This window comes from Leucoraja erinacea, chromosome 7 (assembly GCF_028641065.1).
Source record: "Leucoraja erinacea ecotype New England chromosome 7, Leri_hhj_1, whole genome shotgun sequence".
Classification (NCBI taxonomy): domain Eukaryota; kingdom Metazoa; phylum Chordata; class Chondrichthyes; order Rajiformes; family Rajidae; genus Leucoraja; species Leucoraja erinaceus.
This window is the reverse complement of record NC_073383.1, coordinates 42,237,992-42,251,425: the sequence shown is the minus strand read 5'-3', so window position 1 is coordinate 42,251,425 and position 13,434 is coordinate 42,237,992. Positions and strand designations below refer to the sequence as shown.

The following is a 13,434-nucleotide window of genomic DNA, read 5'->3' as shown; positions in this document are numbered from 1 at the left end:
ACAAGATGTTAATTGTCCATTATGAAAATGGCCATAACTTTTTTATTACTGAAGATCCCCCTTAGATTCTCTGTCCTCCAGTACATCTGGGAGATTGTTTGTGTCTTCCTTAGTGAAGACAGATCCGAAGTACCTGTTCAACACTTCTGCCACTTCCTTGTTACCCATAATAATTTCACCCCTGTCTGGCTTCAGGGGACCTACATTTGATTTTGCTACTGTTTTTCCCTTTACATATCTAAAGAAGCTTTTACTGTCCTTTATATTCCTGGCCAGCTTCCCCTTGTACGTCATCTTTTCAGCCCGTTGTGCCCGTTTGTTTCCTTCTGTGGTCATATGAAAGTTTCCCAAACCTCTGGCTTCCGGCTACTCTTTGCTGTGTTACACATCTTTTCTTTTAGTTTTATTCTATCCCTAACTTCTCTTGTCAGCCATGGTGGCCTCCTACTCCCCTTAGAATCTTTCTTCCTTTTTGGAATGAAATGATCCTGCATCTTCCAGATTATGCCCAGAAATTCCTGCCATTGCTGTTCCACCATCATTCCTGCTAGGATCCCTTTCTATTCTACCTTGGCCAGCTCCTCTCTCATGCCTTCATAGTCCCCTTTGTTCAAATGCATCACTGACATTTCCGATTTCACCTTCTCCTTCTCAAATTGCAGATTAAAACTAATCATATTATGATCACTACCTCCCAGCGGTTCCTTTACCTCGAATTCTCTTATCAAATCTGGTTTATTAGACAACACTAAATCCAGAATTGCCTTTTCTCTGATCGGCTCCATTACAAGCTGCTCTAAGAATCCATCTCGGAGGCACTCTGCAAAACTCTTTCTTGGGGTCCTCAACAAACCTGATTTTCCCAGTCTACATGCATATTGAAATCCCCCATCACCACAGTGGCATTACCTTTGTTACATGCCAGTTTTAACTCCTGCTGCAACTTAACCCTACATCGATGTTACTATTTGGAGGTTTGTAGATAACAATTAGTGTCTTCTTGCCTTTACAATTCCTCAACTCAACCCACAGTGACTCTCTCGTCAGTCCCTATGTCTTCCTTCGCAAGGGACTGAATTCCATCCCTCACCAGCTGAGCTACCCCCCCTCCTCTGCCCACCTGCCTGTCCTTTCTATAGGATGTATAACTTTGAATATTAAGTTCCTAGGCCCGATCCTCCTGCAGCCACGTCTACTTTACTTCTTATACTTCGCACATTCATATACAATACTTTTAATTCCTTAGACATCTCCTTTCACCTTTCACATCGATCGCTGTTACACTTGGCCATACTCTCCTATCCCTTTGCGAGCTTTCTTTCCCGTTAATTCTGGGGTCATTAACTATCCCTTTACTCTTTTCCTTTAACTCCGTCCTTGACTATCCCATTTGATCCCCCCCCCCCCCCCGTGTGGCAGTGGCATGCCAGAATGCTGGTCCCCCGTCAAGGTGCAATCCGTACATTTTGTACAGTTCCCCCTTACTCCAAAACAGATCCCAGTGGTCTAAGAATCTAAATCCCTGTCCCCTGCACCAGTTCCTCAGCCACACATGCAGGTCCTGCATCTCCCTGTTCCTACTCTCGCCAGCATGAGGAACTGGAAGAAAACCGAAGATAACCACTTGGAGGTCCTGCTTTTCAGCATTTTTCCGAGCTCTCTAAAGTCACACTGCAGAATATTCATCCCCTTCTTTCCGACATCGTTTGTGCCAACATGCACTACCACTTCCGGCTGCTCACCTTCGCCCTTGAGGATTTTCTGCACTCTGTCCGTGACATCCTGGATCCTGGCACCAGGGAGGCAGCACACCATCCTCGAATACCTTCTGTTGCCGCAGAAACCCCTGTCTGTACCTCTCACAATGGAGTCTCCAACTACCATGGCGTTGTCTGACGTTGGCCTCTTTGGATTTGGCTCAACAGCACTTTTTGCTTCGCAAGCCAGTCCGCCACTCAGTGTGTAACGTCTTCTGTCCCGACAGCTTCTAAGTGGGTGAACCTGTTCTCAAGAGGTACAACACCCGGGACCTTTGCATTCCATGTTTCTTTCCCTTTCTCACTGTCACCCACCTTCTCTCTTCCAGAACCTTAGGTGTAACAATCTTATTGTAGGACTTGTCAAGGAACGACTCATAGTTTCTCGGACGAACCCGAGGTCATCCACTTGCTTCTCCAGTTCCCCAACACGGTCCTTCAGGAGCTGTACCTAGATGCACTTCTCACATTTGTAGCAGCCAGAGGCACCTTGACCTTCCACATCCTGCAAGCATCACACGCAATCAACTTGCTTGACATTTCCTTCTTTCGTCTCTCCCTCTCCAGCGTTTGGTGTGGGGTCTTCCCTCAGCTTCCTCGCCGAAGACTCGCAGCCAAAAAAAATAATCTGTACATCTCAATTTTCTAAGTTGACCAACCAGTTGAAAATGGCAAGCCCTACAAACCTGTCCTGAGGAACTCATGCACAGTGTCCTAGGGCTGGCATGACTAATCTTCATACAACCATATTCCTTTGTCAAGGTATAGCTCCAGCCAGTGGAGAATATCGCTCCCCCCAATTCCCATTTACACCAGTTTACCAGGATTCCCTAACATCACAATTCATTTAAAAAAAACCCCATAATTATCAAGATAGCAATAGCAAAGCAAGTAATGCACACAATGTTTCTGGTTCACTTCTTCAACTATGATTGTGATTTTTAAATAATATTCAGTCTCGGCATAGGGGGAAAACCAACATTTATTGCCCAACCCAAATTTTTTTGGAAGGACGATGGTGAGCTTGTGACTCAAACTACAGTACTATTGCATTAAAAGTTCTGGAATTTTTTATTTTTTTTTAAATTTATTTTATTTTATTATTACTTTTTAAATTAGAAGCAATTGTACAAAAAGAAAATGATCGACATAACAGTTATACAATTTTCGTACTGCTTCAGTTTTAACATTTTATGAATTAATAACTAGATCGGGAAAAAAAGAAAAAGGAAAAAAGGGAAAGAAACAAGGAAAAAGAAAAGAAAAAATTTCAAGAAAAACACGAAAAAGAAAAAAGAAAAACCCCAGAACTAACGAAGATGTGAAAGAAGCGGAGATATATCCCACTGCCCTTCCATACGCCCGCTCACCCGACCCTAGCATCGCTTTTGAGTTTGTGTTCAACCATTATGTTGTTGAAGAAATTCAATAAAAGGAGACCATATTTTTGAAAATTGATCTGGTTTGTCAGTCAAGACAAGCCTTATTTTATTCTAGATGTAGTGTCTCGGTCATTTCTGTAATCCACATCTTCACTGTTGGGACTGTTATCTTTTTCCAGAATTTAAGTTTAAGTTTTTTTGCAGTTATTAAACCATAGTCAAGGAAGCGTCTCATCACCCCTCTCTCCTCACCACTCTCCCTCCACTCCCTCCCCATCCTCTCTCTCCACCCCTCCCCCACTTCTCCCACCCCCCCCCTCTTTCCCCTTCCCCCCTACCCCTCTCCCCCCTCTCTCCCTTCCCCCGCTCCTCCCTCTCCCCCCCTCTCCCCCCCTCTCCTCCCCTCCCCCCTCTCCTCCCCTCCCCAATCTCCCCCATCTCCACCCTTTCTCCTCCCCCCTCTTGCCTCACACCCTCTCACCCTCTCTCACCCTCTCTCCCCCCCTCTCTCCTCACCCCTCTCCCCATCTCCTCTCCCCCTCCATCTCCTCCTCCTTCCTCCCTCCCCACCACTCCCCCCCCCCTCCATCTCCCCCTCCCTCCCTTTCTCTCTCTCTCCTCCCCCACCCCCCTCCCCTCCTCCACCCTCCTTCCCCCCTCCTCCAACCCCCCCTCTACCCCTATCCCCTCCTCCCCTCCCCTCCTCCCCCCCTCCACCCCCCTCCCCCCCCCCGACCCTCCAACCCCACTCCCCCTCCCCCTCCTGAACTTGAATGCTTTATCAGGATCAGTAAAGAAGGATTCAACCCCTTTATAAGTAATTCGCAATTTGGCAGGATATAGAAGGCCAAATCGGAGATCTGGTATCTCCCTCGGGATAGCTCTCGACTTGGAGAAGAGTGCTCTTTTCTTCACGACTTCGGCAGGAAAGTCTCTGAACATCCGTATGTTTTCACCTTGAAAAGTTAAGTTTCTGTTGCTGCCAACGTTCTGCAGAATATCCTCTAGAACATGGCAGCGGTGCACCCTCACGATCAGATGTCTTGATGGGGTTGTGCCATCTGACCGGGTTCTCAGAGCTCTGTGAGCCTGATTAAGTCCAGATTTTTCATCCAAAAACATCTTGAAGTAGTTGAGTCGTAAAATCTCAAAGATTTTGACCATGTTCTTTGCCTTCTTTCACTCCAACAATCCTTAGGTTCTGACGTTTAGAGCACCCTTCCAAATCTAGACATTTTTCTGTTGCTTTAGTTAGTAACCCGGAGATAAGTTCCACCTCAGCCGTCAGCCTGCGTGTTGTCTCGGCATTTAGAGCCGCAGCAATTTCCAATTCCCGAATAGCCTCGCTTTGTTTTCGTGAACTAACAAGAATAGGTTCCAACTTACAGCTGATGTCAGTTTCAAGCCTGAGGATTTCCCCTTTCAGGTCGGAATTCACCTCCTCTATAAGGGCATCAATCTTGCCACAGATTTCTACCTTCACAGCCGAGAAAGCATTTATTCCAAACTTAATATAGTCCATCACTTACACAGAGGTTTGCAGGTGATTGCCTCATCATGTATTTCGGACAATTTGTCTTTCTATGTTGTATGAGATTAATAGTTTAGGAGACGTTATAATAGAGGCCTTGACATGTTGCTGTTGTGCATCATATACGGAGTTAAATCACTACGGTACTATGGCAGAGTAAAAGTTTAATATAGGCAGCCAAATTAGTGATATGCTTCTTTACAGGACAGAGCTGATTAACAATGCAAAACAACATAATTTAGGATACACATGGTGACTATCATTACTTTTCTTCAATATGCGAAGTGGTGCACGAGCACAATGTATTCCAGCCTTTGGTGTTGAGGACCACAGTCCCCTCAAAAATCATGCAATATTCTATCTTTGGTCTTTTTCTGGTATTCCTTATTTGTTGTCGAGAAATTCCTGGAACTTCCTCCCTAGTGGCATTGTGCAAACTTCTTGACCACATGGACAGAAGCAGTTCACAAAGGTTTCATAACACCACCATTGCATAGGCAAGTTAGGGCAAGCATTGAATGCTGGCATTGTCAACAATGTCATTATCCAAGAGTGATTTTTTTTTTTTTAAAGTAGCATCTGCGCTATCATAATAGAACATCTGCTAAATGGTTCTAAATTCGACCACCTGAATAGAAAATACTGCTGGTCAAACATGCACCGGAAAATAAAAAATACATTAATAAGCTAGTGCTTGCTGAGAAAATCTATATTTGAAAATAACTCAAGACTTCACTCAGAGTTTTGATATGATTGAACCTTCTAATTTAATTGAACTGGGTTTGGAATTTAAAAGTAATCTAGAGAATTTATTGAAGTAAACACCAGTATCATTTTGTAAGATTCTGTTTGAAGTTTATGAACTGGCTAGTAAGGAAGGCCATGAAATCAATCATAGCAATCACATCATCGAGTAACTTCTTGACAGAAATCAACAATAGCAAGAACGTTGACAAGAAAGAAATGTCAGCAGTAAACCAAGTAGAAATTCTGCAGCAAATTGTTAAGAGGTAAATATGTTGATGCTGAAGGTATTGGACAATTAATGCCAAGAATCTGGATGCATATTCCTTTCTGAGAAACGTGGCTTATAACATGTTTGCTGATAAGACCATCTTGTTGAGTGAAAGTGCTGGAGGGGGAAGATTCATCCTGCAGCCTAGCAGTTCTCACAGTGCAGTCCTCATCTGTGCTGATTGTCATGCATGATTACATAGTACAACAAGTAACATGTAATCAAACCTCATCTATGAATGCTACAGACAAATATCAAAAGGAAAGTCATTCAATTGGGGCACACAAACACAAAAGTATTTTAAACAATGAAAAGTATTTTAAACAATAAAGTAAATGCAGCACTTCCGATGTTATTTTAATGTATTACATTACTGTAAGTCAACTGTGATGAAATAGTTTACCTGAACTTTTAAATCCTCAAGATTCGCATCACCAGATATCTCAATATTGCCCAAGAAATCCAACTCAGTGTCCGTATACTGCTGTGGCATAAAATCTGCAAACGAAGATGATTTATCAACAAAAATTGTTCACTGTACCAGCTTCTGTTGTAATGAAAAGTATCAAAAATATAAGCACCATAGAAATAAGAATATGATTCTTCTTTCTATGGTGCTTAAGTAGTCTGTATAAAACTCAAAGCACAGTGTGACAACACCCCCTCCCTCCGATGCCGCTCTGATCCCTATCACTGACTGACAGGCCAGGAGAAGCCAATCCTCAGAATCATTGGTAACTGAAGGGTGCAATTACCTGACATCAGATTGGCCCAGCTGAACCTCGTCTGCCTACTCCTTATAAACCCCAGGCATTCCAGCCAGAGGAGGAGAAGGAAAGTGGGGCCTTTTCCCTGCTAGTTGGGTTCCTGTTGTAGATTAGAGGAAGACTGGGACAAACCTGAGACCACCAGCACTTGTGGTCAAGACTGGGAAACCAGGAAAAAACCCTAGACAGATGCTGAGGTGCCAGTGCCTTTTCCTGCCCACGAATAATGATGGGACTACACCCACACACACAGGCAAAGACTGAGCTGCCAGGATAAGCCAGAGACCACCAGAGATTGCCAGAGCCATGGCATCTGTGCCCTCACGATGAAGTACAATGTCCCATGTAGTCCTGGACTTTCCTATCACGTGAGTTCACCCTACTGCGATTGTTGGTGTCATCACAGCCAATCCCAGCATCTTCCCAATGCCACAGCGGGTAATTCACAGATCAACAGAAATATATATTGAATGCCTGACATTATTAAAAAAATTAAAAACTCTATAAATTCTTATTTAATTAGGATAAAGAAAACATACCAAATCCTTTACAAGTTATAAATAATTGGAAAGAGCTGCTGAATTTAGGTCCACACGTCATAGAGTAGTTTAAACTGATTTTACAATACATAAATCATGCTGTTTGGGCAAGAATGAGTGTTAATGCCACTTGCAACTCGGTAGTCCGAATGAATGCAAATTATTTAGCTGACAAAGCATCACCACCAAGCTTCTATTGTCTTTAAAACGACATGTAGAGTGCTGACACTGAACATATTTGTTTCTAGGGTGTTGAATACAAATGGAAAATAAATATACTTGCTGAGTGAGCCTAAATTGTAACTTGATCAGTAAAATCTGTTTTAACCCATCGCAATATTTGTTTGCCAGTCTTCTGATCCCATGGTAACTGCGAAGACTGGAATTGTGATGTAACTATCTTCCATGGATGCAATTTGTGATACAACTGATCATAATAACGAATCATCAAAAAGCAAGAAATTAGGAAAGCTAATGGGCTGTTATGGTTTATTGCCAAGGGAACCAACTATAAAAATTAAGAAGGGTGTGAAGCAAGGTCTCGACCCGAAACGTTGCCTATTCCTTCGCTCCGTAGATGCTGCGTCATCCACTGAGTTTCTCCAGCTTTTTTGTCTACTTTTGATTTTTCCAGCAGCATCTGCAGGTCTTTCCACTTAAACATAAAAATGAGGTTATGCTCCAGTTATATGGAGTGTTGGAGAACAAACATCTGGAAGACAGTGTACAGTATTTTTCTCTTAACTTAGGGATGTTAAAATATTGGAAATGCAGAACCTAGAAGGGTACAGTATGGGTTCTTAGGCCCACAATATCTGGTCCAAACATTATGCCATGATCAACTCTTATCTGCCTGCAAAAAATCCATATCCCTCCATTCCCTGCATATCCTCCTGGCTATCCGAAAGTCTCTTAAATGGCACTATTGTACACAACTTAGCCACCACTGTCCCTGGCAACGCGCTCCAGGCACTCTTCACCCTCTGTGTGGGGGAAAAATAAAAACTTGCCACGCACATCGCCTTTAAACTTTGCCCATCTCACCACAAACCTATAGCTTCTAGTATTTGGTTTTTCATTTTCAAACCGAGTATTTCCTACAATACAGAAGTTACAGGATAGGGAGAAAACGCAATTTTGTTTTATAACAACTCAATGGAACGATCTAACTCCGATTGTGCTTATTATATTGGTATGCCAAGAATTATTCTGAAGGAGTCCAGAAATTAGTCATATCAAGGTAGCACCTAACCACAGGACATTCTAACTCGAATCCATCACTAAACTCAGTCTCCTCAGCTTAATTGACCTACCTCTTGTAGTGGGCAAGATACTTAAAGAACAAAGTCCTTCATCAATGCTTTTATTCGCTTGAAAGTACTCTGTGTTTACCGAGTTCAGTGCAGGCTGGTAGAACCAGATGGGTAACGTCAGGAATCCCTGAGAGATATAGTAATAAAAAGTGAAAAACACAGTTAAGAACTTTTAGTTGTATTTAGTAATATATTTAGTTAAAATAGACCCATATCATTAAACATAAAGAGGCCACCATGAAAAATAAAATCACTTGTTTCACTGATGGTATTGCCCTATTTTGAATTTGAGATATGACTGCGATTGAAGAAGAGAGGACCAAATAGATATCTAATAAATATTCAGTTAGAGATGTACGGCATGGAAACAGGATCTTTGACCTATCATCCATGACAGCCATTAGGTATTTGATCCTAGTTTCTAGCACTCAGACTATAACCTATTATTTCAATTTCTCATTTAAATACTTACAATATATATAAAAAATCTGGATAGCATACACAAGGAGATAAAAGAGACTGCAAATGCTAGAATCTTGATCAATAAACAATGTGCTGGAGCAACTCAACAAGTCAGACAGCTGCAACTTCAGTCTGGAGAAGGGTCCTGACCCAAAGAGTCATCCAAGATAGACACAAAATGCTTGTGTAACTTAGCAGGACAGGCAGCATCTCTGGAGAGAAAGAATGTGAGACATTTTGGGTCCAAACCCTTCTTCAGACTAGCTAGCTAGTAACCCGCTGAGTAACTCCAGCATTTTGTGTGTCTTTTCTAGCTAGCCATTCCTTCTCTCCAGAGATGCTGCCTGTCCCACTGAGTTACTCCAACATTTGTGTCTATCTTTGGTTTAACCAAGCACCTGCAGTTGCTTCCTACACCAAAGAGTCATCTGCCTATTTCCCTCCACAGATACGGTCTAACCTGCCGAATTCCTCCAGCACTTTGTTTTTGCTGGAGTACACAACAATATTGTTTCAGCAACACTAAAGATTTAGGATAATTTGCAAAGGAACCAAAGAGGTGGGGCATTTTTAATGTAAGTAAGTATGATATGAAATGGATTGTCTGAAGAAGTAGTGAAACCAAATTGATTAGAAACTTTCAAAGGATGGCGCTATGGAGAGCGTGCAGGAGAATAGCATAGATTTATAGCAGAGACAGGTTAAATCCTTTTGCTTTGTGTAACCTGATGCAAAGCAACAAATGAGCAGAGTGCATAAAGTTCTGCATTTATGCAGAAGGTGGATTACTATTGTTGGAGCCTCCTGCTGAGTGAGATGTATTACCACTCCACTGCAAAGATTGTAAATCAAAACATACAAATCAATAACATAGAAAGTGAAAAGCATTTGTGCAATTAGTAGGAATGCACTGATTTAAAACCATTTAAATATTTAGGCTATTTTGCTTATTATATGCAAACAAAAATAAAATATATGTGTTGTCTCAGTTTTTTATTATAAAAGCTGAAATAGAAAAATTTGTGATGTGTTTTTCACAAATTTAGGCAAGAGATTTACCTTTGGTGGAAGTCGCCCTTCCATGATAATAAGTGTCTCTCCATTGGTTATCTTCATGTCTGCCAATGTAGCTTCCTACAAACGAAGAAAGTTACTGCACAAAACTTATTTTTTTTGGTCAATTTTCTACAATTTTTGCTCCTCTTGAAAGCACGGATTCTTGTTTCAGAACCTAACAGATCTCAGTTGCCATCCAGTATTCATCTGAGAAGGCATTCCTGTGTGTAACAGGCCCAGAAAAAACACATACTACTTCAGATCTTACTCACGATCTGTCATTTTTGCATACGATCTGTAGATTGGTTATTTCCTACTAACCAATTATAGTGCTTATTAGTAGTTGCTCCGCCTTATATGTGATTTATATTACCAAGATCTTGCTTACGTAATTCAGAGTCGCTGCTAGTTACTGTAATGTCCTGCAGACCAATGCTGTAAGTGGACTTTAATAAATATGTGTTGTATCTTGACGTGTGTACGACTCGACTCATTAAATGCTGTCAAGAAGTGAGTCTTACCTACTCCATTCACGTTTATCGGGTTTTGTTTTTTATGCTTGTTTTATGTGCCTGTTATCTCTATCATGGCAAACTTGTCTCGCCGTCCTAGTCCTCTGATCTTTGACTCTGACATTGCTGAATGCTGGCGCCTTTTCGAGTGCGACTACATTCACTACATTCGCATCATTCATAGCAATGATCCTCCAGATGTACGTGCTTATGTGTTACTAAACCTGGCTGGTCCTGAGGCAATGAAACGTGCGGACTGTTTTACTTTTGAGCCTGCTACTTTAGACACAAACGGTCAGATCCAAGTGCCTGCAGAAACGATTGATGAGCCTGCTGTCCTACTTGCAAAGTTTAGACAGTTGTGTGACCTCCCCTTGAACTTTATTATCGAACGTAACAAGTTTTTTGCTCGTAAGCAACGTCGGCGAGCCAGTGTTTTATTGGCGACTTGAAACATATGGCTGCGCTCTGTCATTTTCGAGATTTATGCGATGAACAGATCCGCCCAAACTCGTTGGGGGTATGCTCAGTGACAAGGTGAGAGATAAATTACTTCGTAACACAAAACTGACTCTTAAACGAGTCGAACACGGCTGTCGGATTGCTGAGATAACGGCTTCTCACACTAAGTCTGTGATCTCTAGCCAGTGCTCCCAGTACAATGTCAACCTTACAAACACCTTCTATCGTAACAGGCATCCGCAGCCTTCCCCAGCCTGGCAGCAGAGAAGGTCTGCTGCTTGATGTCCTAATTGTAACTATTCTCATGCTCCTGGTCGGGAGTTCTGTATTGCTTATGGTAAAATTTGCAATTACTGCAAGAAATTCAACCATTTTGCAAAATGTTGCCATTCCCGTACGACTCAATCCGTCTCAAGGCCGAGTTTGCACCTGTTACAACATGAGTTTGCTGATAACGAAAGCAGAGAGCTTGAGGTGCAATCCTCCGCTCAGCTCTCTGAAAGTGAAGATAACAGTTCAGCCATCCACTCTCTCCTCCCTTCCTCCAACGAGCAACTTGATCCTGAGGTCACCATGTTTGTGAATAACAAGTCTGTGATCGCAAAGATTAATACGGCGCGAAATGCAATGTCATCTTGTTATCTGAGTGTTAAAAAAACACCTGATGCTGAACATGTTGAAAAGGCCTCGGCTATGCTTCGGGCCTATGGGGGTGATGTTCTACACCCGCTTGGACAAACTGATTTAAACTGCATCATAGACTTGCAGTCTCATACCCAAAAGTTTTATATCACCAAGGGGGATTCTGAAACTCTGCTTGGTATCAATGCATGCCACGATCTGGGCCTAGTCTACTTTGGCTGTGCTGTCAATCAACTCTTTCTCGCTGAGGGCTCCACTCACCAAATACTCTCTCAATATAGAGAACTATTTAACGATGAGCTTGGTAAGCTGCCCCTCAAGTACAACATCGCCGTTGATCCCAAAGTCACTCCTGTGGTTCGAGCACCACATCGTGTTCCGCATGCCATGCATGACAGAGTACACAATGAGCTCAAGCGGATGGTCCCCCTGGGTGTCATTGCTGAAGTTACTAACCTATATGACTGGGTTTCCACCATGGTGGTTGCAATGAAGAAGAACAAGGCAGAAATCTGTATCTGCATAAACCCCAGGAATCTCAGCACAGCTATCAAACGCCCGCACTACCCTATGCAAACGGTAGAGGAAGTTGCTGCTCAAATAGGCAACACATCAGTGTCCTCTGTTCTGGATGCCAAAGGTTCGGTTTGCCAGATTCCGCTGGACCCAGACTCGTCCAAGCTTACTACGTTCGGCACCCCTTTCGGCCGTTACAAATTCCTCAGACTACTCTTTGGCATCAACTCTGCCAGCGATGTTTTCCAGCGCACGATGGAACAACTGTTTGCGGGGTGTCTATGCGCCATTATTGTTGATGACATTCTCGTCTACGGGGGCGATTTGGCTGAGCATGACGCTAATCTGAAGAAAGTGCTGGACTGTGCCAAAAACATTCAGCTCAAACTCAATCCCCTGAAGTGCAAGTTTCGGGTCCAGGAAGTTACCTACGTCGGACATGTTTTCACAAGTGATGGTCTCAGACCAGACCCATCGAAGACTGCTGCTATCAACGAAATGCTGGCTCCTACTGACATTGTGACTCTACAAAGGTTCCTTGGAATGGTCAAGTACCTGGGGAAATTTATTCCCAACCTCAGTGATATATCTGCCCCCCTGTGGGAACTGACACACAAAGACACTGCATGGTCCTGGTATCCTCAGCACCAAAGAGCTTTTAATATCCTTAAGTTGCAGCTGGCCAGCACACCTACCCTCGCCTATTTCGCTTTGGAGTTACGTGTAATGCTCACATGTGATGTGTCCCAGTACGGACTTGGTACTGCTTGCCTGCAGCCCACTGCTGATGCCGACTGCAAGCCTGTTCATATGCCTCGCACACTAACTGATACTGAACAACGTTACGCCCAGATTGAAAAATAATTGCTTGCAGTGGTTTTCGCCTGCACTAAATTCAAAGATTTTTTTTTGGGAAGTCTGTGATTATTTAAAAAAAAAAAAATGTATCCCAGATTCAGATTTAACTTTAATTGTCATTGTCAGTGTACAGTACAGAGACAACGAAATGCAGTTAGCATCTCCCTGGAAGAGCGACATATTATATGATTTTGATAAATAAATCTATTTACATGCATACAGTCATAGAGTTTTTCCTGTGGGAGGAGTGTCCATGGGGGGGGGGGGGTGTGATTGGCAGTCACCGAGGTATATTGTTGAGCAGTGTGACAGCCGCAGGGAAGAAGCTGTTCCTGGACTTGCAGGTCTAGCAACAGAGAGACCTGTAGTGCCTCCCGGATGGTAGGAGGGTAAACAGTCCATGGTTGTGGTGAGAGCAGTCCTTGGCGATGATGACCGCCCTTCGCGGACAACGCTTGCTTTGGACAGACTCAATGGAGGGGAGCGAGGAACCGGTGATGTATCTTGACGTGTGTGCGACTCGACTCATTACACGGTCTCTTTAAAAGCAGCAATTGCAAAATCAAGCATGTAAAAGTGCCTGGGACCAACAGGAAATGAGCAAATTGTATCCATAATTGGA

At 42.9% G+C, this 13,434-nt stretch overlaps 1 protein-coding gene across 1 annotated transcript in view; it reads right to left on the bottom strand.

Moving 5' to 3' along the window:
* Nucleotides 1-13,434, bottom strand: part of usp40 (ubiquitin specific peptidase 40) — a 173,041-nt gene that overhangs the window by 24,533 nt on the left and 135,074 nt on the right. The window contains exons 24-26 of the mRNA XM_055638361.1: nt 9,826-9,900; nt 8,305-8,431; nt 6,089-6,183 (exon numbers count right to left, since the gene is read on the bottom strand). Coding sequence (XP_055494336.1) covers nt 6,089-6,183; nt 8,305-8,431; nt 9,826-9,900 — 297 coding nt within the window. The remainder of the gene's footprint in view (nt 1-6,088; nt 6,184-8,304; nt 8,432-9,825; nt 9,901-13,434) is intronic.